Source organism: Paroedura picta, chromosome 10 (genome assembly GCF_049243985.1).
Source record: "Paroedura picta isolate Pp20150507F chromosome 10, Ppicta_v3.0, whole genome shotgun sequence".
Taxonomy (NCBI): Eukaryota; Metazoa; Chordata; class Lepidosauria; order Squamata; family Gekkonidae; genus Paroedura; species Paroedura picta.
Window position 1 is genome coordinate 17,119,465 of NC_135378.1, and position 27,652 is coordinate 17,147,116.

Consider the following 27,652-nt stretch of genomic DNA (forward strand, 5'->3'; position numbering starts at 1 on the left):
TGAGCTTCCTTTGGGTAGGGAAAAGCGGCATATAAGAACCAACTCTTCTTCTTCTTCTACACCAAGCTTTCCCAAGGGCCACAGTAACCCATCAATGTGAATGTGGCCCCCCTGTGTTTCATGCCTTACATTGTACTTGAGTTGCAATTCCAGCCAGATGGGCGTTGCCAGATTCCACAAGTCATGCTAGTGGATTCTCTCAGTCATGTGGTCACAACTACAGTCCTCCTTCACAAATCAAGACTGTGGGTTTTCAGAAGTCTGAAAAGAGGATTAATTATTCTATGCATTATTTTATTATCAGGCTACTGGTCTCTTTTCTGTTCAGTGGGAAACCTTCCTTTCTTAGAGAGCACTTAATTCTTAGACTATCTCATTTATTCACTGGGTTTCTTTTTGTTTTATGTGATTTATTTATCACCCTCCCCTTGCGGCTCAGGCTGGTTTACAGAGAACATGGAAGCCATAAGACAGGTACAATATAGGTAATAATAACAACCATAACAGTAATAGCAATAACATCCAATAATAGTAATAACATCATTAATAATTTAAATGTTAACATATCAACTGTGACCCCATAGAGACCCAGCTTGGTGTAGTGGTTAGGAGTACGGACTTCTAATCTGGCGAGCTGGATTTGATTCTGCACTTCCCCAAATGCAGCCAGCTGGGTGACCTTGGACTCACCACAGCACTGATAAAGCTGTTCTGATCCAGCTTGAATTTCAGGGATCTCTCAGCCTCACCTCCCTCACAGGGTGTCTGTTGTGGGGAGAGGAAAGGGAAGGTGAATGTAAGCCACTTTGGGACTCCTTCAGGTAGAGAAAAGCGGCATCTAAGAACCAACTCTTCTTCTTCTTCTTCTTCTTCTTCTTCTTCTTCTTCTTCTTCTTCTTCTTCTTCTTCTTCTTCTTCTTCGTGCAGGATTGCCCATGATGTACTTGATAGGCATATCTGTTTTGGAGGAGTCTTTCTAAGGGGCCAGTAGGTGTTTTTGTTTCATCTGACCTCAACCAAGTGCCTGGAGGTCATTAGGTTTGAGTTTATGGGAAACTCTATTTTATTGCTGAACAGGTTTGAGTTCATGGGAAAGCGGTATAGAAATGTTTACATGAATGTATTCAATTGTGCATGGAATTCCTATCTCCCCTCCCCCGGACAAAATCCACAAGACTTTTGGCCGTTCCCTTTGCTTTCCTTCTTTGATGTGGCACCCAAGCCAGAAATGACAGATTCACCTTTATATTTTGCCATGAAAAAATTGTGAGCCGCCCCCCAAGAAGTTCTGTTCAGCTAAACAAAGCTCTCTTGCAGCACTCAAAAATGTTTTATGTGTGCATGCGCTTGCGCAGAAAAGGTCCCAGCGTGATGATGCATGTTTCATTGACACAACTTCAGACTTCGGCATTGAGTGAGGGGAAAAGTTATTGTGAAACTGAAAGCAAACAGAGGCTGTTGTTTTTCGTTGGCCTGTTTGGAAGGCCTGCTGATGGTAAAGTGTGTCCCACTTGGAACCGGGGTTAGCTCCACAGAAGTACATAAGTGTGAGTGATGTAGAGGTACTTGTTTATTATAGAGCACATTTCAATGCAGTAATCATAAATATTGCTAAGGTTGTGCTCCGTTGAAATATGACCTACATACTCTTGATTGTTTGTGTTACGTGATTTGTCTGACACCCATTACATTCCGGGTAATGGCAGCCATTTGTTGCTCTGCACAGCAGGCGCTTTTGACAAAAGAAAATAGGCAGCAATAAAAAAGCTATAGTCTGAATTACATTCTGCACAGTGCCGCACTGCTGCCGAGTTTGTGCAAGTGTGTTAACAATGCTCTGAACTGCCTCTTGTCAGCCTTCAGCCCGTAATGGCCATCTGTCCTTCCATAAATCTGTCAAAACCTCCTAAGTTCAAGAGAGAGCACGGAATATACCTTGCCTCGCGGAGGGGGAAAATATACACATTTGCCATGGGGAAAATCAGACGGCGTGAAATAATCCAAAAGGGTGCCCGAATATTTTAGCACTATTGATTTAGGATCATCGCACGAGATGGAACTCGGATTACTGTGAATAAATATGGGTCTCATTTTCCCCGAGTTTAGATTCAGGTGGCGTGGAAGGTTTTCGACGGGAGGGAAGGCAGACGTTTGGGCTGGAAGAACCAGCAAAAATTTGTTTGCTCACTCAGAAGAAAAAGAGTTGGTTCTTATATGCCCCTTTTCTCTACTCAAAGGAGTCTCAAAGCGGCTTACAGTCGCCTTCCCTTTCCTCTCCCCACAACAGACACCCTGTGAGGTGGGTGAGGCTGAGAGAGCCCTGATATCACTGCTTGGTCAGAACAGCTTTATCTGTGCTTTGATGAGCCCAAGGTCACCCAGCTGGCTGCATGCGGGAGAGTGCAGAATCGAACCCGGCTTGCCAGATTAGAAGTCCACACTCCTAACTACTACATCAAATTGGCTCAGGGTGTGCCACTAGGTTTTCCCACTGACCTATCAATCCTTGTTTTATTTTAAACTTGTTAGATGGTTGTGCGAAGATGGTGGTGTTGTCACTAAAAGGAGCCTCAAAGGGGCCACGGCAGCCAGACCCGGTTCTCTTACCGTGCTCTCTTTCTGGTAAGGCCTTGGAGGAGGAGTGTGTCTCATGGCTGTCCTGCTCCTGAGTGCCTCTTCCTCTAACCGGCTTGCCTGTCTGTCCAGCGGCCAGCCAATCGCCTTCCGTCCTCCACTCCTGACCACCCCCTCCTCCTTCCACTTCCCTCCGAGGCTTGGAGGCTGCAGATTCATGCTGCAGATTCATGCTGCCAGTGAGTTCCCTAACAGTTGCCTGCAACTTCTCCAGGTCCTAGGGGGAGGAGGAGGCCATCCACAGAGTTCTTCCACTCCACCCCCCCCCCCCCAATCTAGCACCCGTTGTATTCCTGAATGGAACGGGCTTGGCCCCAAGTTTAATAATAAATAAACAAGCAAATAGATTGGACCAAGTGGTGTAATTCTTGGGACCCCTTAACAGGGTGCCCCCACAGGTCGTCCACTATTTCATAGGGAGAGAAAAAACCCTCTGAACGGCTTCCAGAACAAATGCCATGCTTGCAAGCAGCCATCACTGGTCAAATGTGGAAGAACCAATAATAAGCCCAACAGAACATTGCAGAACCAAGTAATCCCAGCAGAACCACAAGGCAGTGTGCCAAGTCAAAGGGATGGGGCACTGATCTGTTGGTAACACATTATATAAAAATACAAGTATTCCCTGGTGCCCAAAAGATGTACAAGGAGTTACCAGCCAAAAATCCTTGGTGTACATGCCTGGTGTACATTTTAAAAAAATTAATTCGTGTTCTTATTTTTTGCAATATATTTGTGAAGCACAAGGAATCCAAGTACCTTTGGCATGTTTAATGTCTTTGGGGAGTTATAAACATTTTATTTAAAATATAAAACTATATTTAATACCAATCAATTGCACAAAAGAGGGGTTTGGAACCCTGAAACCCTGGAGTGGCATGTTCATTGTATCTGAATATGCTTGCCACGTAAGTATTTTTATATGATTATGCTGATGTTATTTTAGTCATATTTTAATCATATTGGTGTCAGCTGCAGTTCTCAAGCATTTTTACTCCCAAATTCTGTTCCCTTTTCTGTTCTCATTTTTGCAGCTCTCTGTCACCGCCCTCCATACACCCTAGGTCATTCCATGGCTGACCTAAGAGAGGCAGTCCCCAAATAAAGAAATTTGAAGGTATAATTAACAAGAGGGGATTGCTGAATTTGAGTTAATTCACCAGTTCAGAACAGTGGACCCCCCCCCCCCCGGCTGAATCAGGATATAGGATTCTTATCCTTATACAGACGCTAATTTTCAGCCCCCAAGCATTTCCCATCTGCTCTAATCAAGCTGATTACGATAGGAATGGTCCCTTTTGCATTCCTTTACAACATCCTTCCTACCGTCTGACTAGAATAACAGGGCTCAGAGATCTCCATTTCTACCTGTGTCTTATAAAGGGAGCTTCGACTCTTAAAGGCTTATACCCTGAAATGCTTCTTGGTATCTAAAATTTTTATGACAAACAAACACAGGTACCATCTGAAACAGCACTGTTTGTCTGTCATGCTAATAATTTCTTAGGGCATTTCCACACCTGTTGAATGTACCTTACATAGTCATTATATTCCAGCTCCTTCATATGACGTCGTCAATATCCTGCGTCTGGGCAGTAACCAGCTGGCTACATCCTCCATTTTAAAGTGCTAGTTGGGGAATCACATAAAGTGGATTCCCCAACCTATTTAGCACCAGCTACCGGAGAGCAACCAGCAGGCAAGCAGCAGAGGGAAAGTATGGAGGCTCAAACATGCTAGAGTCACCTGCCTCATCCTGCCCTCACAACCGCCTTCCCCTCCCTTGTTTCTGGGGATGAGAATTTCTTTTAAAAACTGGCTAACTTCCTGGAGCAACGAATAGGCAGACAAGCATGTAGGCGATGCTTTTATGATTCTATGCATAGACGTTTCAACGGAGAAGTATGCATTGAAAAAAAAAAGCACGCATCACAGGACCTTTAAAATATGGAGAAAGGGGATTGGTTGCCTGCGTTGATTGACAGGTGGAAAGACAACACGTATAAGGCATGTTGTTTTCTTCCGCCATTTCCATCAGCAGTTGTGTAGGGTGAGACGCGCGAAAAGGCGCATACAGAGGCGAGACAGCAGAAAAGGTGAGGAGGGGCTTGAAGCATGAAAAAGTTTAGCACTTTGCCATTCAGCTGGCATAATGCTTTTTTAACTGATGTGCGGAAATGCCTTTCATCTTTTGTTTTTTTCTACTGTAGCTTTCCTTCTCTCCCCTTGGTAACTGTTCAGTCCTGTTTACCAGGCTAACTCATACTTGAACTCATCTGCTGGTTTGAGCATATTTTTCGCTGAGTTAAATCGATTAGAACACACTGTAATCTGTGTTTACAATCCCAAAGTGCTTTTAAACTGGAAGTGTGTGAAAGAGGAAGGGAGAGAAAGCCAAGGGAAAGTTGTGCTGTATTTTTAGTGCTGTTGCCGAGTACATATTGGGTCCTTTTTGTCTGAGCTGAACATTGCCTTGTAACAATATTTATTAACCTGGATGATCCTTGCCACCATTCAAGGCCATTCTTTCACTCCTTTGATATTCTTCAGTTGGATCCCACAGATCCTTCCAGCTAGCAGTGGTTCACGTCTATGGCTCAAGGAATTGATCCATATTATCTAATCTGATATTCTGAAATGTTCAAAACAAATTTGATCTTTCCTTTGACCTCAAGAGTTCATTTCTTGAGATTCCCACCTCCTGCCTAACAAAATTAGAGGGGACATGATAGCCCTCTTTAAGTATTTGAAAGGTTGTCATTTGGAGGAGGGCAGGATGCTGTTCCTGCAGAGGAAAGGACACGCAGTAATGGGTTTAAACTACAAGTACAACGATATAGGCTAGATATCAGGGGGGGGGGGAAATTTAACAGAGTAGTTCAGCAGTGGAATAGGCTGCCTAAGGAGGTGGTGAGCTCCCCCTCACTGGCAGTCTTCAAGCAAAGGCTGGATACACACTTTTCTTGGATGCTTTAGGATGCTTTGGGCTGATCCTGCATTGAGCAGGGGGTTGGACTAGATGGCCTGTATGGCCCCTTCCAACTCTATGATTCTATGATTCTAAAATTGAGGGTGTCCAATCTCTTTTGAGGTGGTTTGCCCATTTTTGATGAAAGCTAAACCGACAATTATGATGTTTTTCTATATATGAGGTGATGCAAGATTTAAGATTAATAGCTTGATGGGTGAAGGCAATTCAAAACAGCATGTGCTTTTTTTTCCAATGTTTTTTGAACATTGGCCCATCTAGTTCAGTGTCAGAGTGCTCAATTTCCCAATAAGGCAAACTTCTGTATAAGAAAGTTTCTTCATTAAGAATGATGATGAAGACATCCGTTACACATGCATAGACAGAACCGAGGTCCGTTGTCCATGGACAGAGTATATAACCCGGTGACACTCATTTTGCCTCCCACGCACCCTTGGGAATGTAGCTAACTGCATTTCACAGCTAGACTCAACATCCCCAATAACCTAAACTACAAAGGGGAGAACCAGAGATACGGGAGGAGGAAGGGAGGAGAGGAAGGGGGAAGGGGAATAGCTGTGAGAAAGCTAACAGTTATAAACTAAACAACCTTGAGGTGTCAAGACAGGCATCTGGGGAACATCACAGATCAAACATCACAAAACATGGCAGAAGTACCTAGGGGATTCTGACACTCAGCAACCTTCAATGGGGTGCCCGCTGTTGCATGTCCTAGCACCTCCTGATTTCTTTCCCAAAGCACCCCTACTGTTATTGAGCCAAGGAAAGGCAGAGGTTGGCCATCCAGTGCAGATGCTACACTGCAGGGATGGCCAAACTGTCCCTCTCCAGATGTCCAAGGAGTGCAATTCCCATGAGCCCCTGCCAGCATGTGTCCATGGACATCTGGAGAGCCGCAGTTTGGCCACCCCCACTATACTATAATGCTCTAAAACGGGGTCGCCAGAATGGTACCCAGGTCTGCCATGGCTGCTGTTGACATGTTTTGTGGCACCTGGAAGCTGGGTCCAGTAGGACTTCTGCCCAGCTGGGCTTCTGATAGATTGTTGGCACCTGGGGCTTAAATATGCCAGATCCTTCTCCGGCTATTTAAATGATTTAACTAACGGCCATCTAAGAAAAGCTTTTGCTCATATAAGGATTGCCGATTGTGCCGATGTGGGCTTAACCAAGTCGAAGCTCTCATTCATTACGTCTTGTATTGCCCCTTTAAATGACGATGTTCAAATTAAGTTGAACACAATATTGACTACTGTTTCTGGTTCTAATGAAGATAAAATAATATTTCTTTGGCAGATATATTCCTTCCTGTCACCTTAATGGTTGCGAAGTTCATAATAATTAGGGAAAGGTTTGTCTGTAAAACAGCTGAGGAATCCTCAGGGTAGCTTGTTCATAATTCTTCTGTTATTTTATTTCATTCATTTCACTTCACGACAGTCATTTTTAGCTGTGTTTTATATCTTGTTTACTGATTTTACTGTATTTTTTACCATGTACTGTGGGCTGTGCTTGCTTGTCACTCAGCGTGATGGGTATTTCTGCGTTTTCGTTTCTTTGGCCACTTTGGCTTGGGTGTCAACAATAATCCTTATACCAATACTGACTTTTGGAGATTTCATTGGCTACACAGATTCTTTTTCACATATTGCTTTGGCACAGCACTGTATTGGTGAAGTGAAGCCAGTCTTTCCCAGCCTGGGTTTCATGAAAACCTGGGGGCTCTTGACGGCCATGGAGGGTTTTCCTGAATGAGTGGGAGTGAATTAATTTATATATATTATCTTAAAATTTGTTAACATTTATCAGGTATTATGAACATATATGGCCAGTGGTGGGCCTGGAGGGGGTGGGGAGGGGCCCCAGTTGGACATGTCCACAGCTCTGCTTGCCAACCATATTCTGCATGACGGTACCACTTCTGGGGTTTCTTGAAGCCTGAAGAAAGTTTCTCAGCAGTAAAAAAAAAGTTAAGAAAGCCTGAGTTAAGCTGTGGCAATCCTTTTGGGGCTGGCTCTGCCTCTTGCGGCAGCCATATTGTTGCTGTGTCCACCAAACCATGTCCAAATCCCAAATGCGCTCACAGACTCAAAAAGGTTGGGGGCCTCCAAGTAGCAGCCTCCAGCAACCAACACAGGCCCAAGCCAAGATGTCAGTAAGAAGAGTGTTCTTCTCTGGAGTAGAGGCTGCCATATCAGTGTTGTTTCTGCACTGTTCAGTTTGCCCTCCTCTGCTCCCCTTTGCCATTTTGGCTTCATCTAGATGAGTGGTCCTCAACATAGGGCGCCCATTGTGTTCCTTGGTACCCACTTGTATCACCCACACACATCCACACCCTGGAAAGCAGTATGATAGCATTGATTGTGGAATGCTTGTTATGGGCACCCACTCACTTTGGGTTTCTGGCTAATAGCTTGCAGTAACAGTGTACCTTAGGGGAAAGTATGATATCTTGCTCTAGGGTAGGAAACTTCTAGGAGCTGAGCACGTACACAGTGTGCCTGGTGCCTAAAGGTTGAACACAACTTATTTCTCCAGTTATGGAAAGTTGCTCCTCTCATTGGATATGCTTTTCTGTTCCGGGATCTTCACTCCGCAAGGTAATCCCTGGAATCCGACACCCCATTCTCTGCATCAGGGAGGAAATACACAAGACCAAAACTTTCTGTGACAGCCACAGTCTCCATTGTTGGCTATTTATTTATTCGTAACTGGGCTTACATAAAAGTATTTGGGAAACCCGTTAAACCTAATGCTAGGAAGAACCCCCCCCTCCCTTCCCCCAAAATAAAAACTGTGTCAAAACTGTGTCGGAAACCCAAACTGACTTCCATTAACAGCATATTTGATGAAACCAAAAGGAAACTCAGAAGACTTTCAGACAGCCACTGTGCAAAAATATCAGCGGTGCGATAAAAGCATTGATTTCTTTCGTTTTCGGGATTTCAGTGTGTCTGTGTGTGATCTTTCATCTTTACAAAGAGATCTACTATAGTAAATTAACATCATGCAGCGGAGGGGCGGGGGAGCCTGCTACCTATTGATCTGACATTTGTCTCCTCCGTATTTACCTAAGCCTCTGTTTGCTAAGCCTCAGGTAAATTTCAGTTTCTCTCCCTCGCGATGCTAGCTGGCATTTCGGAGCGGGCGTTGAAGTTGCTTCATTGTCATTTCAACAGTGGTGCCGTTGTTTGCTGCGTGCTTTGTCACCAAAATGCATTTTAGGGAAATGGCTAAGTCTCCCATTCCATCACTACTTTCTGGATATCAAAGTAAGGGCTTTGCCCAGAGGAGGACTTCATAAGAACATGGGCATGAAATTGGGGTCACCGTGGGTGGGCAGGTAGTTGTGAGTTCCTGCACTGTGCAAGGAGTTGGAGTAGATGACTCTGGAGGTCTCTTCCAGCTCTTATGATTCAGATTCTGTAACCTCCATGACCCTCCAGGGAGTTCTTTGGATGGTTTCTGTCTCGGTGGCACTGGGTGGGGACATTGCAACGGCAGCTTAGCTTGGAGTGCCCCCAGGCTGATTAATTGCACCCAGCCACCTATTGTTTTGTGCCTTGTAAATGCATTTGCCTCCAGTTTCTAGTGTGGTTAAAGAGCCGTGGACTCTAATCCAGAGAACCCAGTTCGGTTCCCCACTCCTTCTCCACATGCAGCCGGCTGGGTGACCTTGGGCTAGGCATAGTTCTCTTAGAGCTCTCTCAGCCCCACCTACCTCACTGGGTGTTTGTTGTGGGGAGGAGAAGAGAAACGGGTTTGCAGGCCATTTTGGGACTCCTTCGGGTAGTAAAAAGCAAGGAATAAAAAAAAAACCTCTTTTCTTCTTGTCTACTAATTATTTTGGCTTTCAGAAGCTTTGGGAGGTAGACAGAGAGGGCAGGAGAAGGGACTGTGTGATTATTTAAAACTAATCTCAGTATATGTTTCCCATTGAAGGCAACCTGGAGCAATAAAAGCCTTGACCATATCAATGCCCCAGATGGCAAAATATGATCATGGGGCACCAATATCATCAACATTTCTACTTGAAGTGCTAAATGTCCCCAGCTCTATGGAGTGCTACCTTTGTATCTGATCCGGGAACTTCTACTGGTCCAGAACGCAGCTGCCAGGGTCCTTACAGGAACCAGGTGGAGAGAGCACATTCGAGCCATGCTCTCTCAGTTGCGCTGGCTCCAGATTGAGGACCGAATCAAGTTCAAGGTGCTGGTACTTACCTTTAAGGCCCCTAAACGGCCTGGGATGCTCGTACCTGTGGGACCACCTTCTCCCCATGCCCCACAGAGAAATCTGCAGTTAAGCATACAACACCTGCTCAAAATTCCCGGCCCAAGAAAAGTTAAACTCACCTCAACCAGAGCCAGGGTCTTCTCTGCTCTGGCACCAGCCTAGGGGAACACTCTCCTGATGGGAGATTAGGGCGCTGCAGGACTTAAAACAGTTCCGCAGAGCTGTTCCACTGGGCCTATGGCTGAGGCCCACGGAACATCATTAATTACTGGGCTCCCTAGACAGACAACATTTGCACACCACCGAGGTCTGATATTATAGTGCTTGTTGTCGGCATCTCCCCCCTCCCAGCAGAACTGTTCCTGGTTTTATTGTAAACTGGCTTTTACTGTTTTACTCTCTATCTCTCTCTCTGTTTGATTTCTTACCTACCCCTCTCCAATATTGGTCTCGCGGTGGGGTACATATTATATGTAGAAATCTGGATAAAAGTCTAAAAATTAGACTAAAATCAATCTCATTTGCTTCTACGATCCTGCTTCATTCAGACGTCAACATGGCAACAGGCCAGGCAAACAAATTAGAGTGTATGTCAGAGAATCCTGGCCTGATGAGGGGATGCCCATCCATCAGTAAACCTTCCCCCCCCTGAAGTGGAGGTAGACAGGGGGCCCAGGTTGATAATTAAGGTGCAGGCCAAAGCTCAACCAAATGCCCGGTAGAAGGGCGCCATTTTGCAGGCCCTTTGGAACTTCGGGAGCTCCATGAGGGCCCATGCGTCTGTCAGCAGCTCAATCCACCAGAGCCCAAAAGGCCCCGACTCTGGTGGAGGCCAGGCACACATCTTTAGGCCCAAGAATCATCAGGAGGTTAGAATTTGCTGACCTCACAGCTCTTAACCCCTGTTTATATTTAATGTTGTGAGCCACCCTGAGTCCCCAGGAGCTCATTTTGGGAGCACTTTTGAAACCTTCCTTTTATCCACTTTGGAGCTTCTGTAGCTGTTCTCTCCCCACCACCCCAAGAAGTTTGGATGATCAGTGCCCCTTTGTGGGGAGAAGGAAGCCCACCCTAAAGCCTTTTCCATGCTGTCGTTGCCTCAGTTCTTCTTAGGCCAATTCAAGAAAGGAAAGAAATAACTTTTGCTCCTTCCTCAAAATCTTGGATTTCTGCTTCTTACCACTTGTAAGAAGTAGCTGAAATGAGTCCATGTTGCTAGAAGGATTGGCAGTAAACTTCTTGTAATAACTTCAGTTTATTATATAACAAAAGTAATACTCCCCCGTCCTATGGATGGTACAATCCACCAGGGGAGGTGGTGGATTGAGGGGAGAAAATGGAGATGGTCCTTCAGGTATGGTTAGTCATAGTTTCATTAGGGGAGGATCAATATGGGATTGAACCAAAGGTTTCAAGGGGAAGATGGGTTTTGACTAGGGCAGGCTGTCTCAATCAGGGTTTCATGAAACCCTGGAGTTCCTTGATGGCCCTAGAATTTTCAATATATATTTTAAATTTGTTGAATATTTATTTCGTGGAATGACCATGCCAACCTGCTCCTCCATCCCAAAAATGGCCAATGACTGGCCTGGAGGGGGTGGGGAGAGGAGGGCCCCCAGGTGGACGTGTACACAGTTGTATTTCCCAACCACATTCTGCATGATTGCACCATTTCTGGGGGTTCTCAAAGCCTGAACAATGTTTCAGGGGGCTCGCAACTGTAAAAATGTTGAGAAAGCCTGGACTAGGGAGTTGACGGAAGGAGTTGACGGAAGCACAAATTACCTGGTAACCTGGATGTGGGAAGGCATTGCCTTAGAGTTCACACATGACTTCTTGTTTTCCCCCTTCCCCTTTGCTTTTTCTCAGGCCTAACTCCACCTACAACCCCTCCTCACAAGGCCAACCAAGACAACCCTTTTCGGACTTCGCCAAAGCCAAAGTCATCATGCAAGACTGTTGCGCCATCTTCCAAAAAGCCCCGCTGTAGTGAGTCTTCCAGCTCTCAAGGACCTAGCACGCCTCGGAAGTGTCCCGCGCAGTCCGAGCTGTACGCCCAGCTTAGCAAGACAACCGTGCTGTCTGTCGGCCGTGAGGAGAGGAAGACAAAGCGGCCTGGTTTGCGGCTGTTTGGTGACCATGACTACTGTCAGTCTGTTAACTCAAAAACAGAAGTACGTATCAGCCTAGCCCAGGGACTCCAGGACTCTGGACAAGTAGGATTAACAGGCTGCTTGCCCGGATGGCCGTGTCATATCTGTGCTCCTTTTGACCCACCCGACCAGTATGGCAAAAGGGAGACTTCACAGGTGAGCAAGCAGGATCCGCAACACAACAACCGGAAACCGCTCCAAGACCAGGAAATCCGGGCTGAACTCAATAAGCACTTTGGTCACCCAAGCCAAGCTGTTTTTGAGGAAGAGACCACTAAGAGCAGTGACCTTAGGGACAGCCACTATAGCAACGGACAATTCTCCAGACTACCTATGTTTATAAATTCAGGGCTGGTAATGGATGGCCTTTTGGATGACAGTGAAGACGAATGTGACAAACTGTGCTGCTCATGGGATGGAACGCCAACCTACTCCTTGTTTGATCTGTCGCCTTCTTGCTCTTCCCTTAACTCTCCGTGCAGAGATTTGGTCTCTCCACCCAAATCCTTACTTTCTCAAAGATTCCAAAGGACACGGTCTCGATCAAGGTCCTTCCCTCAGCGCAGGTCTTGTTCCCCTTCTCCATATTCCCGGTCAAGATCACGTTCACCGTGCAGTAGATCCTCTTCAAGGTACCATCTAGAGAGAATGACTGCAGAGGATGGGGTGTGCCAGAAATGGAAAGCCGGCTCGCAGAGAATAAAAATCCTTGAGAAACCGACAATGCAAAGCTTTTATTGCCAATCTCCCCAGTACTGAGCTAATTCATGTACAGTAAGATTGACAGCTTACATGATAATACATCATCTTACATTCTGATAGCGAAGGCAGGATATCTTTGGATACTTAAATCTGGTCACTGGAGCTGTAAACAGACAGGGCAAGACAGATTTCTCTACAAACCTGAAATAGGCCCTAGGTTTGCAGGAAAATGTGATTCTTTTTTTAAGTACAAATGATAAAAGGATCACCTGCAGCTTAAAAAAAAACTGATAGCATCATTTGGCAGGAGCTCATGGGAATTGTAGTCCATGGACACTGGGAGGGCCACCGTTTGCCCACCCCTGCCCTAGAAGTTTTGTGGTGAAGTCTGAGGAGGGCAGAGCTTACCCTCCAAAGCAGCCATTTTCTTCCATGACCAAAGTCAAGCATAGGAATAAATAAATATATTCCTGATGATTCTTGGTGTCCATTCTATTTCTTTCAAATGTAGGAAGGGTAGGAATGGAAAGCTTAAGATCAAGGGGCAGATAAGGGTAGGTTGGCTTTTGAGTGGTAAGGCAGTTGGGTGGCCAACTTCACATTGGGGAATTCTTGGGCATTATAGTGGTGGGCCTAGGGTGAGTGTGGTTTGAGGAGGGGAAGTACATCAGGCAGGTCCAAGGCCACAGACATGACCCTCCACCCCAGTCTTTGCCTCTATGAGAACCACCATTGCCAACCTGCAAAGGAGGGCTGGAGGTCACCCAGAATTACAACTGCTGTCCAGTTGACAGAGATCAGGTGGGTGGGAGAGCGATTAGGGCAGGGGTAGTGAAACTGCAGCCCTCCAGATGTCCATAGACTACAGTTCCCATGAGCCTCTGCCAGCGAATGCTGGCAGAGGCTCGTGGGAATTGTAGTCCATGGACATCTGGAGGGCCGCAGTTTCACTACCCCTGGATTAGGGGATCAAAAGAGAAGGGAAGAGATGTAGAGGAGACAAACAGAAAAGAAGGGTGAGAGAAGGAAGCCACAGTGGGAGGATGGGAGTTCCTCGCAAGTCCCTGCTTGTTCTTATCTAAGTAAAAGAAATTCTGGGAAGAAAATTAATTACTTTAGTGGCTTGAATCTTGTGAACAAATTCCATGCACACTAGTCTCTACTGCAGAGCACGCTTCCGCTGGCACTAGTGCTTGGGTTTGTGCCGAATCAGCAGTTTTCGGTGAGCCTTGTGCAGATGGAAGTGCTTGTGCAAAAGGACATGCGCTCTGCATCACAGGCTATGTGGCGCACATGGAGCTTGTTCAGGCTTGGCCATGAACTACAATTCCCAGGGGCCCCTGTTATGGGACACGTGGAGAGCCACAGTCTCACCACCCCTGGCTTAGACCTTCACAGAGTGCATGATTAAGGAACTCATGTGTTATAGTTTTCTTTTTAAAAAGAATCAGATATGTTGTGGGAAGATTGGTTTACTAATCGATAGACGTGACAATGAGCCATATGACATATGGTGATAGTGGAAGTACCTCAGTTCATGGACCACAATTCCCATGAGCCCCTGCCAGCAAATGCTGGCTGTGGCTCATGGGAATTGTAGTCCATGAACATCTGGAGGACCACAGGTTGACTACCTCTGCCTTGGAGGGTGATGGAGTCTGTAGGATGTTTTTAGGAGGAGACAAGGTGAGAATTGTCTCTTCTATCTCTGTGATTCTGACTCTGTGTGTTCTGCAATAATGGGTTTAAACTATGTGGAGAACGATACTAGTTAGATATCAAGAAAAAACATTTTTAGTAGTTCAGAAGCAGAATCGACTGCCTAAGGAGGTGGTGAGCTCCCCGTCGCTGACAGTCTTCAAGCAGTGGCTGGACAGATACTTATCCTGGATGCTTGAACCTGATCCTGCATTGAGCAGGGGGTTGGACTAGATGGCCTGTATGGCCTCTTCCAACTCTATGATTCTATGATTCTATAATCTGGCTAATTACTGCTAAAGTCAGATTTCTGCATTAGACAGTCCAATCCAGCAAACAAGTCCTGATGAGGTTAGATCAGCCCAAATTATCCTCGAAAACCTTCCAAATAGCTGGGGAGAAAGGGTGGATTTGTATCTGGGGGAGCTGATAGGAATGTGAATTACTGATAGTAAGCCATCAAAACCAATGTTCCTTTTTTAAATTTCTCCTAACAGATCTTCCTACTATCAAGAGCCTGGTCACTATAGACCCTGGACATATAGAAGTTCTCCCTTGTATTCAAGATCACGCTCCAGGTCACCATATAGCCATAGACCCAGGTGAAACATTGTCCCATATTTTTATATATTTCACATTTGTGTGTATGTGTGCCTCCCCCCCCCCCTTCTCACACCTTCATTGTACCTCTGGCAAATTCAGCTGTATGATTTAATGATTAAGTTATGTCTCCCTAGATATGACAGCTACGAGGAATATCAGCATGAAAGGCTGAAGAGGGAAGAATACCGCAAAGAGTATGAAAAACGGGAATCCGAAAGGGCCAAACAAAGGGAGAGGCAGAGGCAGAAAGCAATTGTAAGCGCTATGCAGATAACTTTCATCTTGAAAGAGATTTGTTTTTTCTTTTGTGGATTATTGTTTAAGAAGAAGAAAAAAAAAGCTCCAGAGTTTCTGGTGACTTTTTTCCTTCTTCAAATTGAACAAACAAAATGCACAAGCTAATCTTTTCACATGCATTTCTCAATAGTACTGATCTCTCCTGCTCCGCTGTGCTTTCATTTCAATGCTCACTTTGCCTTTAAAATGTAATATTTTGAAGCTCCCGTAAATCATCGCTTACTACATTCAATAGCCATTGAACATTGCATTAGAAGAGGGTTTTGTTATAGATTGTAAGCAGTAAAGTAGCTTCAAATCTTGATGACACATGGATGCATAAAAATAGATAAATACACCATGACTACGAGGGGTGTTCATTCAGCTCATCCAGGCTTTCATGAAACCCTGGGGTTTCTTGATTGCCTTGGAAAGGTTTTTTTCCTGAATGGGTGGGAGTTAATTAATCTGTTATATATTTTTTACATTTGTAAAACATTGATCACATGTGATCGTGACGATCCACCCACTCCTCCCAAAGTGGCTAATGATGGGACTGGAGGGGGTGGGAAGGGAGGGGCCCCTCTGAAGATGCCAGCCACAGCTACTGGCAAAACATCAGGGGCTAAAGCTACCAGACCACCTTGGCCACACAACCTGGAAAACCCCCAACAGCCATTTGACTCCAGCTGTGAAAGCCTTCGACAAACAATTCAGTGACGTAAGCCTTTGTCAGAGCTGAAATGCACCATATGCCCTCGGTTACTTAGCCACGATGCTGTCCCACTTAAGGGAACCGTTAGCACCATCTCTCGAATACAACATATGGTACATTTCACTTTTAAAATTTGAATTTCTGCGATTCGGTTGTTTTTACTTATTCCCTTAATTGTACTTTACTAAACATTCCCCCCCCCCTTCCAATAATTATTCCGTTTCAGCAAGGTTGTCCCTAATCCTTCTCCTCCCCCTCGTCAAAGGCAGAGAAAACAAGCAAATACGAGCCCCAAAGAATCACGCTCATGACGAATCTGATGGAAGCATATGCAGCGTTTATTCCCCTCACATAGCTCTATTACATTTTCAGTGTTGGTGCGTGAAGCATTATGCTCCCCCCCCTCCCCAATCTAGATATATTATCTGAGAAGAAGTGTATTAGAAAGTCTGCCATTACGTTCTACTCCATCTGGTCAGTCATTTAGGTTCAATAGCTAGTGTCAACCAAATTGTTTCTTATCAAGTGGTTCAGCGCAGTTAAGTTTTTGTTTTGGTAAGACATTTGGGAAGGGGGGGGGAGATATTGCTATACATGCGCTGTCTTTACTGTTCCTCGATTTATGACCTGAATCCTCCCCTACTCCAAGGCAGGGCTGTTAGGAACAGAGGCAGTCTAAAAGAGAGCCAAGAAGCATGAAAAAAAAAAGCTTGAAGGAAGGCTTCCATTTTCCTGGCCGGCCGTAGGTTTGTTTTTGGGGGCTGACGGTGTGCCAAGGGGCTTCATTGTCAGTTCTCCGGGCACGGCAGGGAAAGACACGCAAGCAGCCAAAAGGGAGTATACAAAAGTGTGGCTGCAGAACAGAAGCCGAGGTCGGTAGCTAGAAATCACTCACTCACATACCAAGTCTGATAAGGGCAAGGAGAAGGTTTGTAGTCCGAAAGTCGCAAGCCAATGATTGGTCAGGGAAGCAGGGTCCAAGAAGAGAGCAGGGGCTGGAGGTGCAGGCCTAATAAGGAAGACGGGCCCAGCACAATGGACTTGCGCCTCCCGCCTCTTCTTAAGCCTGATGCATAGCTAATCATCAACAGCTGCCTCAGCCTGGACTCTGCAAAGAATCTCTGAGACCAGTTCTGCCCTGAGCAGCTAGCCTCGTGCTCCTGCGCCTTTCCTGTAAGGCCAAGCAGGGCTTCCTACACCATTGCTCTTTGGGCTCAGGAGACAAGGGTGGGGAGCCAGCTCATGCTGGGGCTTCTGCTTAGAGGCTGAAGAGTCTGGGTGCTTATGCCTGGTTGTGGTTCAGGTTCTGGGCTGGGTCCCCTAGGGCAGGGGTAGTTAACCTGTGGTCCTCTAGATGTCCATGGACTATAATTCCCATGAGACCCTGCCAGCATTTGCTGGCAGGAGCTTATGGGAATTGTAGTCCATGGACATCTGGGGGACCATAGGTTGACTACCCCTGCCCTAGGCAGTTCTGGTGCTTCTGAGGCTGAATCTGTGGACAGTGGCTGAAGCTCAGGGGCTGATCCTGGCAAGGCTCTCAGATCTGCCTCTTCCTCAGAGTCAGTTCTGGTTGTAGCTGGCTGGGACCTGACATTCATTTCAACATCCAGCTTTCATCCTTACAATTTTTTCAGGGGACTGCACTGAAATCGATACAAACATTTTGGTCGCAGTTGCAAAAATCCGATGTTCTGGCGGTTATCAGACAGTTCTGACCCCTGACCTGGAAGTGGAACCTTTAGCCCTACCCTTTCATCTTCAAAAATAACCCCCCCCCCCCATTATTCATGTCTGAGAATTTGAGAAATGTGCTTCCTTCTGACAAAATTGGTGGGCTTCCCAAATAGCAGTAGAGTTTTACTATTTTACGTTAGAAGATGTGGAGTTCCTCAAGGTGTGATTCTCTCCCCCACACAGGTGCTCCAATGGTATGGGCTGGGATGCCATCAGTATGCCATTGACACCCAGCCCTGTGTGTTGATAGGCGGCCCACCAGATGCTCCCCCAGTTTCGATGGCCAGGTGTCTGGAGGCCGTGACTGGGTGGTTGCAACAGAGCTGTTTAAAGCTTAATCCATGGGAAACAGAGGTCCTGGGACTCAGGATGAATGGACCAGGAGAGGAAGCACACCTTCCCTTCCTTGGCAATGTACAGCTGACAACTTCACACACCATCAGGAATTTGGGGGTGATCTTTGCTGCCTCCTTTTCCAGGGAGGCTCAGATCACAAATGCAGCTCACCTGGCATTTTCTCATCCGCACCAGGCGAAGCTATTAGCGCCCTACCTGGCCTGCTACAGTGATCCATGTCACGGTCACCTCCAGACTGGATTACTGTATCTTGCTTGACTTGGGGCTACCCTTGGCACTGACCGGGAAATTGCAGCTGGTGCAAAATGCGGCCCCTCACTAGGACTCCTTGGAGGGGGTATATACAACCTGCCTTCCAGCAGCTACATTGGTTGCCTGTTGAGTTCCAGGTCAAAGTCAAGGTTTTGGAACTGACTTTGAAGACCTTACATGGCCTGGGTCCTGCATATCCGAGGGACCAACTCTCCCAATATTTTCCCCAGTGCCAATCTGTTGGTAATCCCTGGCCCCAAAGATACCCACCTGGCCTTGCCTAGGGGTAGGGTCTTTTCGGCCCTGGCCTCAGTCAGGTGGAATGAGTTGCCATCTGCAATCAGGGCCCTGATAGAGCTAGCGTGGTTCCACAGGGCCTGTAAACAGCACCTTCCACCAGGCTGTCATTGAGGCAAGGGTGGTTTAATAGCATACAGGCCTCCCTCCTCTGCAGTTCCCTCTTCTCATTCCTCTGCTGGCAGATATTCCCAACACTGAAGGCCAGATGGAGGATGAATGCTGATAATTTTAACTCTTAATTTTAGCATTTTATGCTTGTTTTATCCTATTGTTGTGAACTGTCCTGTGCCTGCTCATGGAGAGGGGCGGTATACAATTTGAGTAATGGTGTAGTGGCTAAGAGCAGGGGTCTCTGATCTGAAGACCAGAGTTCAATTCCCCCCCTCCACATGAAGCCTGCTAGGTGACCTCAGACCAGCCACAGCTCTCTCAGAACTCTCTCAGGCCCTCTTACCTCAAAAGGTGCTTGTTGTGAGATGTAGAGAAAGGGAAGGTGAGTGTAATCGGGGTGTAAAAACCTACTCTTATTCCTCTTCTTTGCGTTCCCTGGAAGTATAAATTACCCCCCATTTTATGCTTCTCTGTTCCCGTTTTCCTGCTTATTCATGTGGAAATTCTGGTCTCCTCCTCGCTGACAGGAAGAGCGGCGCGTAATTTATGTCGGGAAAATTGGACCTGACATCACCCGAGCAGAACTGAGGGACCGGTTTGAAGTTTTCGGCGAAATTGAGGAGTGCACAGTAAATCTACAGGATGATGGGTAAAACGGCCCTTTAAGATCATGCCTTGTTTAGAAGATGCCATTTTTGTATTTTTAAAGGGCGAGAAGATGACAGTTCACAGCAATGAGGGCTGGCCCCAAAAGTGCTGTGACTAATAACATTCTACATTTTTAGGCGCCCCCCCTCCCCCATTCCTCCCCTTATTTATTCGTTCTGCTATCCTTGTGATTTCCTGACCCAGAAATAAGACTCCAGGCTGACAGGACAATTGTGCTGATGAATGGATGCAGTGATTTTGGCATGAGCTTTCCGAACCCCTGTCGAATTCTTCCCATTTAAGAAAGGGTTACATGGATGTTTTGTGAATTTCCGTTCACACAGACCCTCTTCTCTTTGCAACCACAGGGACAGCTACGGTTTCATCACTTACCGCTACACCTGCGATGCTTTTGCTGCTCTGGAAAATGGATACACCTTGCGCAGGTCCAGTGAGCCCGACTTCGAGGTGTATTTTTGCGGACACAAGCAGTTTGGCAAGTCGAACTACACAGACCTAGGTACGACCTTTGCTGTTCTTGAAATGAGGTGCTTGACAGGAGAAAGTCATTGAATTATACTAAGTGACAATAGGAAGAACACAGGACGGTCTCAGATAACTCAAACCAAGAAGAAAAGATCTATCCTTATAGCATTACTATTGTTTAATGCTATAAGGATTGGTCTTTTCTTCATGGTCGAATTATACTAGGCTTTCATGAAACCCTCGAAGGGTTTCCTGAATGGGTGGGGGTTAAAGGTAAAGGTAAAGGTATCCCCTGTGCAAGCACCGGGTCATGTCTGACCCTTGGGGTGACGCCCTCCAGCGTTTTCATGGCAGACTCAATACGGGGTGGTTTGCCAGTGCCTTCCCCAGTCATTACCGTTTACCCCCCAGCAAGCTGGGTACTCATTTTACCGACCTCGGAAGGACGGAAGGCTGAGTCAACCTTGAGCCGGCTGCTGGGATCGAACTCCCAGCCTCATGGGCAGAGCTTCAGACTGCATGTCTGCTGCCTTACCACTCTGCACCACAAGAGGTCCTAGGGGTAGAGATTAATTAATGTTTAATATGTTTTTTTTAAATGTTAAATATTTATTGTATGATATGACCATATATGGCAGTCTTTCTGAAGTTTTTTTTATTGTTAAGACACCCCTGAAATATTCTTCAGGCTTCAAGAAACCCCAGAAGCGGGGCAATCATATCAAATATGGTTGAGAAGCATAGCTGTGTACATGCCTATCTGAGGCTCCGGCCCATCCCACCATCTCTAGGCCTATCACTGGCCATTTGAGGGGGCGGGGTCAACATGAACATATATGGTCATATCACCCGATAAATGCTTAACAAATTTAAAAAGTATTAAACAGTCAATTAATTAACTCCCATGCATTCAGGGAACTCTTCCAGGGCTGGTTGAGAAAGCCTGCTATATGGTCATGTTGACCACTCCCCCCTCCCAAAATTGGCAGTGTTGGGCCTGGAGGGGATGGGATGGGAAGGGGCCCAGGTGGGTGTGTAAACAGCTATGCTTCCCAGCCATACTCTGCACAATCATGCAATTTGGGGGGTTTCTCAAAGGCTGAAGAATGTTTCAGGGGTTTCTCAATGGTAGAAAAGTTGAGAAAGGCTGAGTTATACCAATTTTTGTTTGTTTTTGAGGCAAGAAGAAAAAAAATAGAGGAATTTATCCAGGAGCAAAGTTGGAGTGCTTTTTTTAAACAGGGTGCAATTTTCTCTGGTGATGTAGAAGGTAGAGTTGTCAGATGTCCCTCCTTGCCACTGGCAAGGTATGGTACAGTAGAGTTGAGGAACCCTTGGAGATTTGGAGGTAGAGCCAAGGGAGGACAGGGACCTCAGTGAAGTAGAGTTCTATAGAGTTCACCTTCCAGAGCAACCATATTCTCCAGCGGAACTAATCTCTCTAGTACAGAAATGAGGTGTAATTCTGTGGGATTCTCAGGTCCCACCTGGAGGTTGACCACCCTAGTGGAAGATCACCTTGTAGTGGAAAATACTGTCAAGCTGAAGCTGACTCATGGTGACCCCCATAGGATCTGCAAGGCAAGAGAGAAACAAAGGCAGTTTGCCATTGCCTACATCTCTACACCGACCTTGATCTTCCTTCATAGTCTCCCATCCAAGTAGACTAGAGCTGACTAGAGCTGACCCTACTTAGTTTTCAAGCTGATGAAACTGAGCGAGCCTAGGTGTTATGAAAAAACTGGGGATGGGGAGTGGCTATCATTTATTCATTTTATTTATTAAGAGATTTATATACCACCTCTCTTGGAGATACCATCTCAGGGCAGTTAACAGAATCTAAAACTCAATAAAACCAATATATTCCATGTCAAATTATGTAAAATAGATTAAAAGTTTGAGCCACAAATGAGAAACAATAGCATCAGCCCCAAATCCTGGATCGGTGATTTATGGCCTGCCAGGTGCTGCATACTGGGAGGTGACAGAGGAGGAAAGGGTAAAAGAGGCAGGAGGGCAGCCCGAGATTTGAATTTGGTTATAATTGGCCTCAACCATTGGACTGGCAAAAGAGCTCCATCTTACAGGCCCTGAGGAACTTGGAGAATTCAGACAGAACCTTAATCTCTCTCGGGAACTTATTCCACCAGGCAGTCAAGGCCAAACGTATTTCCTTAGGGCCAGGAATCCTTAGCTGATTGGCATTGCTCAACTGAAGATCTCTCTAGGAAACAAATTCAGAGATGGTCCCTCAGATACACAGGGCCCAGACCACATGAGGCCTTGAAGGTTAAAACCAAAACCTTGAAATGGCTCTGGAATTCTAGCAGAAGCCAATGCAGCTGCCGTGGTACAAGTCTTATATGGGATTTCCTCATTCTGGTGAGGAGGTTGCTTCATTCCTCATCCCAATCTCGAGTCAGGCTGTTTACTGTGCTGATGCACCGCTGTCAAGGGTGAGGTTGTATACTGGGACATTGTGGATTGGAAGTCTTACTAATTGTTGACCAAACACAAGACTTATCCATCATGGGCAGAACACTCATGCAGCAGGATTCTCATGGATTCCATTTCTGTCCTTGCCACCTCAAGGGGTTGTGAAGTCTGACTCAAATGTTTCCAAAAGAAGTTCTTTGTTCTTAAAGCAGAGTCCATCCTGCCAATCTGGTATTGCTAAGGTCCTTGTCTCATTTTTATGGGGACGCAGTTGTAAAGTGGGAAGTATTTTTATCTAACCATAATAGGAACAAGAGCAAAGCTCCTTGTAGACCTTCTAGAACAGGGGCGGTCAAACTGTGGCTCATGGGATTGTAGTTGAGAGCTACATTTTGGCCACCCCTGTTCTAGATGGTCTCATTATATGTCGGGGGGGGGATCTTTGTAAATTAATCACTGCTCTTATTAAGATTTCCGTCTAACCCTGTAAATCAATTTGTACAAGATCTTACCCTCTTCCCTCCATTCTGTGCAATGTGCGAAGGGAATACAAATCTATATTTTCCCTAACCAATTGATGTCTCCTCCGAGTCGAAATGATAAAGGCGATATGCATTGTTCGCCCCGAATATGCTATCATTCACTTCACTGGCTAAATAGATAGTGTAAAGCCAGGGAGAGGCAGCTGACTGTTCCAGAGATAGAGACCCGGTGATGAAAATATAAAAGGCAGCAAATCATTTGTTCGGATGCCGGCTGATAACAAACCCGTAAAGACAGACTGAAGACTTGACTTGGTTTGACTTATGTTCACAGGGAGGAAGTCAGGGGTGTTTTCTCGTATCTCAAAACATCGAGGGTATAAAATACAGCTGCCTGAAAGGGACCTTCTGGGCCGTTACTCATCACAAGGAGAAGGCCTTCTCTAAAGGGTTTTCCTGTTTTGAGCCTTTCCCCCCTTGGAATCGCACTTTGGCCTTCTGGGTTGTTTTTTAAAGGGCTGGGGTTAGATAGGGTAATCAAGTCACACTGGACTTACGCCTGTAGGGTTTTCCAGGCAAGAGGTTGGCTACTGCCTTCCGTTGTATCATGAGCCTGGACTTCTTTGGTGGTCTCCCATCAAAATATTAGCCAGAGCTGCCCCTGCTTAGCTTCTGATAACTGGTGAGATCAAGGCCCATTCCGCACACATTGGATAATGCACTTTCAATGTGGTTTTGCCACTGGATTTTCCAGTGCAGAACAGGATAATCTACTCCTAAAGTGCATTGAAAGTCCATTATCCAACATGTGCGGAATGGACCTAGGCCAGCCTAAGCTAGTACCTTTTTCTTCCTGTCATCATCACAGCAAGAGTTCTCAAGACAAGAGACGTTCAGAAGTGGTTTGTTCTTGCTTGCCTCTATGTCATGACCTGGGCTTTCTCTGGTGGTTCTCATCCAATTACGTGCCACAGCCAACCCTGGTTAGCTTCCAAGATCTGAGGCAGCTTTTCTCAACCTTTTTACCATTGAGAAACCTCTGAGACATTGTTCAGGCTCCAAGAAACCCCAGAAGTGGCACAATTATGCAGAGTATAGCTGGAGAGAATAGATGGGTACATGCCCACCCCATGGCCCCTCCCCTTCCTGGCCCATCATTGGCCATTTTGGCCATTTTGGGAAAGGAGGTGGGTTGACCTGACCATACATGGTCCTAACACCCGATAAATGTTTGGGAAATTTAAAAAATATATTAAAAATTAATTAACTCCCAGCCATTCAAGAAACCCTTTGAGGGCCATCAAGAAACTCCAGGGTTTCACGAAATCCTGGTTGAGGACGTTTGATCTGATGAGATCAGGGTAACCTGGGCTAGTACCCTTTTGGTTTGTGTTTTTTGCCATCAAGTCAGAGCTGACGTATGGCGACCCTGTAGGGTTTTCAAGGAAAGAGACATTCTGAGGTGCTTCCAGGTCGCAACCCTATCTGTGCCTTTGTTTCAAAGAACCATATAAGCTTACATAGTACTATATTGGAACAAGAGTGTTGTTGTTGTTGTTAGGTGCAAAGTCGTGTCCGACCCATTGCGACCCAATGGACAATGATCCTCCAGGCCTCCCTGCCCTCTACCATTCCCCGGAGTCCATTTAAGTTCGCACCGACTGCTTCAGTGACTTCATCCAGCCACCTCATTCTCTGTCGTCCCTTTCTTCTTTTGCCCTCGATCGCTCCCACCATTAGGCTCTTCTCCAAGGAGTCCTTCCTTCTCATGAGGTGGCCAAAGTATTTGAGTTTCATCTTCAGGATCTGGCCTTCTAAGGAGCAGGCAGGGCTGATCTCCTCTAGGACTGACCGGTTTGTTCACCTTGCAGTCCAAGGGACTCGCAAGAGTCTTCTCCAGCACCAGAGTTCAAAAGCTGTGAAAGTTGGACCATAAGGAAGGACGAGCGTCAAAGAATTGAGGCTTTTGAACTCTGGTGGAACAGCTGGTCCCAAACAGTGTATGAACTGACTCTTATTCTCACAGGATGAAAGGTCCACTAAAGCCATGGAGGTTCTCATGCCAATTTTCCCCTCCTTCCTTCCAGATTCAAACTCTGATGATTTTGATCCTGCTTCTACCAAGAGCAAGTATGATTCTATGGATTTTGACAGTTTGCTTAAAGAGGCCCAGCGAAGCCTGCGAAGGTAACATGCATTCTGGCCGTGGATAACAGAGGGGTGGCGAATACCTCATGGACATCACGTCCTTCAATGAATGGACAACGAAGAAAGTCACACTTACAACTCTCACCTAGTCTACACTCTCTGTATTGAAAACACCGTTTACATGGACACAGCTGCTTAAGGAATGAAGAAACAAAATGTAGTCTCATTTTCGCACGGGTGTCCCTCTAGGTCTCAGGGCAAAGAGGATGAGGGTTTTGATCTTCGTAGAGAGTGCCAAGTGGAAACCACTTAAAAAGGCAGCAGTTCCATAGAGATACTTCCAAAAACAAACAAACAAAAACAAGAGCAAGAGAACTTTGAAATGTGTACATGCGACATTTTCAAAACAAAGCAAATTCAAAACTTCCACTGCTGACGTCCAAGAGAGATGTGGGGGTTGTGTTTATTTTTTTTTCGGGGGGGGGGAGGGTCTTTATTTTTAAACGAGCTTCTCACTACATGTTTCATATGATGACAATCCTGAAGAATACTGCAGTTCCTGCAAAATACAGTCTCTTTCCATTGTGGTTTTCCTGTGAAGACATGCGTATGTAAATGTGTGTGTCTGTGTATCACACGCGCACACACACATATACATATAGATTTATATCTATGGAAGGAAGAAAAACTTTTTTGTCTTTTTTAAAACTGTGGCATCAATGTCCGTGTCCAAAGCGTTCATCTAGCGTGGAGAAATTTTTGGAATCGCCCCTCCCCGCCCAATTAACTTTCAACCTTGTCCACTGGGTAAGCTGCCGTGATCGTCTCAAGAGCATCAAGGATGGGGGGGGGGGTCTCTCAGCTACGGGGGCCGGGGTTGGGATGTACAGTTAGATTATTCGCCACATTCAAGAATGTAGTTGAGTATTTACAAATGCTAAATGGAGTATTTTTGTTTTCTGTACATAACCGTGTGACGAGACGATGCTCTTCTTTTGGTTACAGCTATGCACTGTAAATGCAGCCTTCTTTTAAAGAAAAACAAAACTGCTGAAACTTTTCTTAATCAAGAATATTCAAATGTAATTATACGAAGCAAAACAATATTGTACACTAACCTATTTAGAAAGCTGAAGTTATGCTTATATATATATTTGATTGTAAAAAGAGAGAGAGAGAGAGAGAGAAGTGTGTAAGTGTGTGCGTGCGTGTGGATGTGTTGAGTGCAGAAATATCGATGCTTTACGCACATCATCCATCACTCCTTTAATGGGCTGATCTCAGAACATTGGCCAGGGATTGGCCACAGTTGAGTACTTGGAGGACCTGTCTACCCTTTTGCTTGGTCACTGTGTGGCTGCCCGGATTCCCCATTGACACCCCCCCGCCCCGTTCTCCTAGGAGTGTGGCATCAGCATCTACCATCCATAGGAGTCTTTTTCCAGACATTCCAACCATACGTTCCATGAGCCTTCCACTGGGAACACACGCTACCTGCGATGCTCCTGATATCCATGATGGGAAGGGCCATGGCTCAGTGGCAGAGCATCCATCTGACGTGCAGAAGGTCCCAGGTCCAAGCCGTGGTGTCTCTGGTTGAAAGGGCCATATAGTAGGTGCTAGGGAAGACCTCACCTTCAGACCCTGGAGAGTTGCTGCAGATCCCTGGCATCTCCAGATGAAGGGAACAACAGAAAGGTGATGTGAAATGCCTGAACCCTGGAGAGTTGCTGCTTGTCTAGGTAGACCAGGGGTAGTCAAACTGCAGCCCTCCAGATGTCCATGGACTACAATTCCCAGGAGCCCCTGCCAGCATTCGCTGGCAGGGGCTCCTGGGAATTGTAGTCCATGGACATCTGGAGGGCCACAGTTTGACTACCCCTGGGGTAGACAGTACTGACTTTGACAGACCAAGGGTCGGACTCAGGTTCATGAGTTTGTGTGCGCATGTTCATGATCAGAGTTTTTCATAAAACGCAGAAGCACACCATTTCTCCATGCGCACCCAGAGCATCACTTGACATGAACAAGGACCCAGTACGCCTTGAAGCCCTTCCATTGCACCGTCCGCACAACATGGTCATCGCAAGTATTAGAAGCATTGCAGGTAGCATGGTCTCCTGTTGGTGAGGTTCCAGCATCCCTGGGTGGAACCATCTGAAAAGGATTGGGTTATACCCAAGGCCACTGTCTGAATTGTCGCTTATCTGATCTGATCCAAAAGGTGCTTTGGACTCCTTTTGGAAACCGGGCGGAAACGGCCAGCCAGGATTTGCCCTGATGGAGACAGATGCCACAAGGAGTGCGGTGGGAGCAGTCACTGAGGCAGTGGCAGCCACACTGCGCACCGAGTGTATACAGGGGTGAACATAATGTTCTGCAGCAGACACAAGACTGGAAATCTTGGTTATCACAGGGGTGTGAGCGAATTGCCGGAAGAGGGCCCTGGGACAAGGGGAGGAGCTGAGCATCACCATTCCTAGTCCTGGGTCCCTTGGCCAATACCTTTGTTTCTAAGTCTTGTTACCAATGGGACAGTTGAGCACATCCTTAAATCTCTGCAATCCACTCAGCAGACCTTTACATAAAGTACTTTGGCTGGATCGTGCCCTTTCTCAAAAACTATCCCAACCAACTGGGCTTTAAGCACCTCTGTGATAGCCTTTTTCATTTTCGTCTGGATTTTTTT

The 27,652-nt window shown here is 46.1% G+C and overlaps 1 protein-coding gene across 3 annotated transcripts in view; it reads left to right on the forward strand.

Annotated features, from left to right (window-relative positions):
- The window catches only part of PPARGC1A (PPARG coactivator 1 alpha), a 762,252-nt gene extending 735,512 nt beyond the window's left edge, over window positions 1–26,740 (forward strand). For all 3 annotated transcript variants that reach the window (XM_077301524.1, XM_077301525.1, XM_077301526.1), the window contains 6 exons: window positions 11,729–12,644; window positions 14,910–15,014; window positions 15,150–15,270; window positions 19,291–19,412; window positions 19,780–19,931; window positions 24,903–26,740. In XM_077301524.1, coding sequence (XP_077157639.1) covers window positions 11,729–12,644; window positions 14,910–15,014; window positions 15,150–15,270; window positions 19,291–19,412; window positions 19,780–19,931; window positions 24,903–25,006 — 1,520 coding nt within the window. In that variant the 3' untranslated portion in view covers window positions 25,007–26,740. The remainder of the gene's footprint in view (window positions 1–11,728; window positions 12,645–14,909; window positions 15,015–15,149; window positions 15,271–19,290; window positions 19,413–19,779; window positions 19,932–24,902) is intronic.
- The last annotated feature ends 912 nt before the right edge of the window (window positions 26,741–27,652 follow it).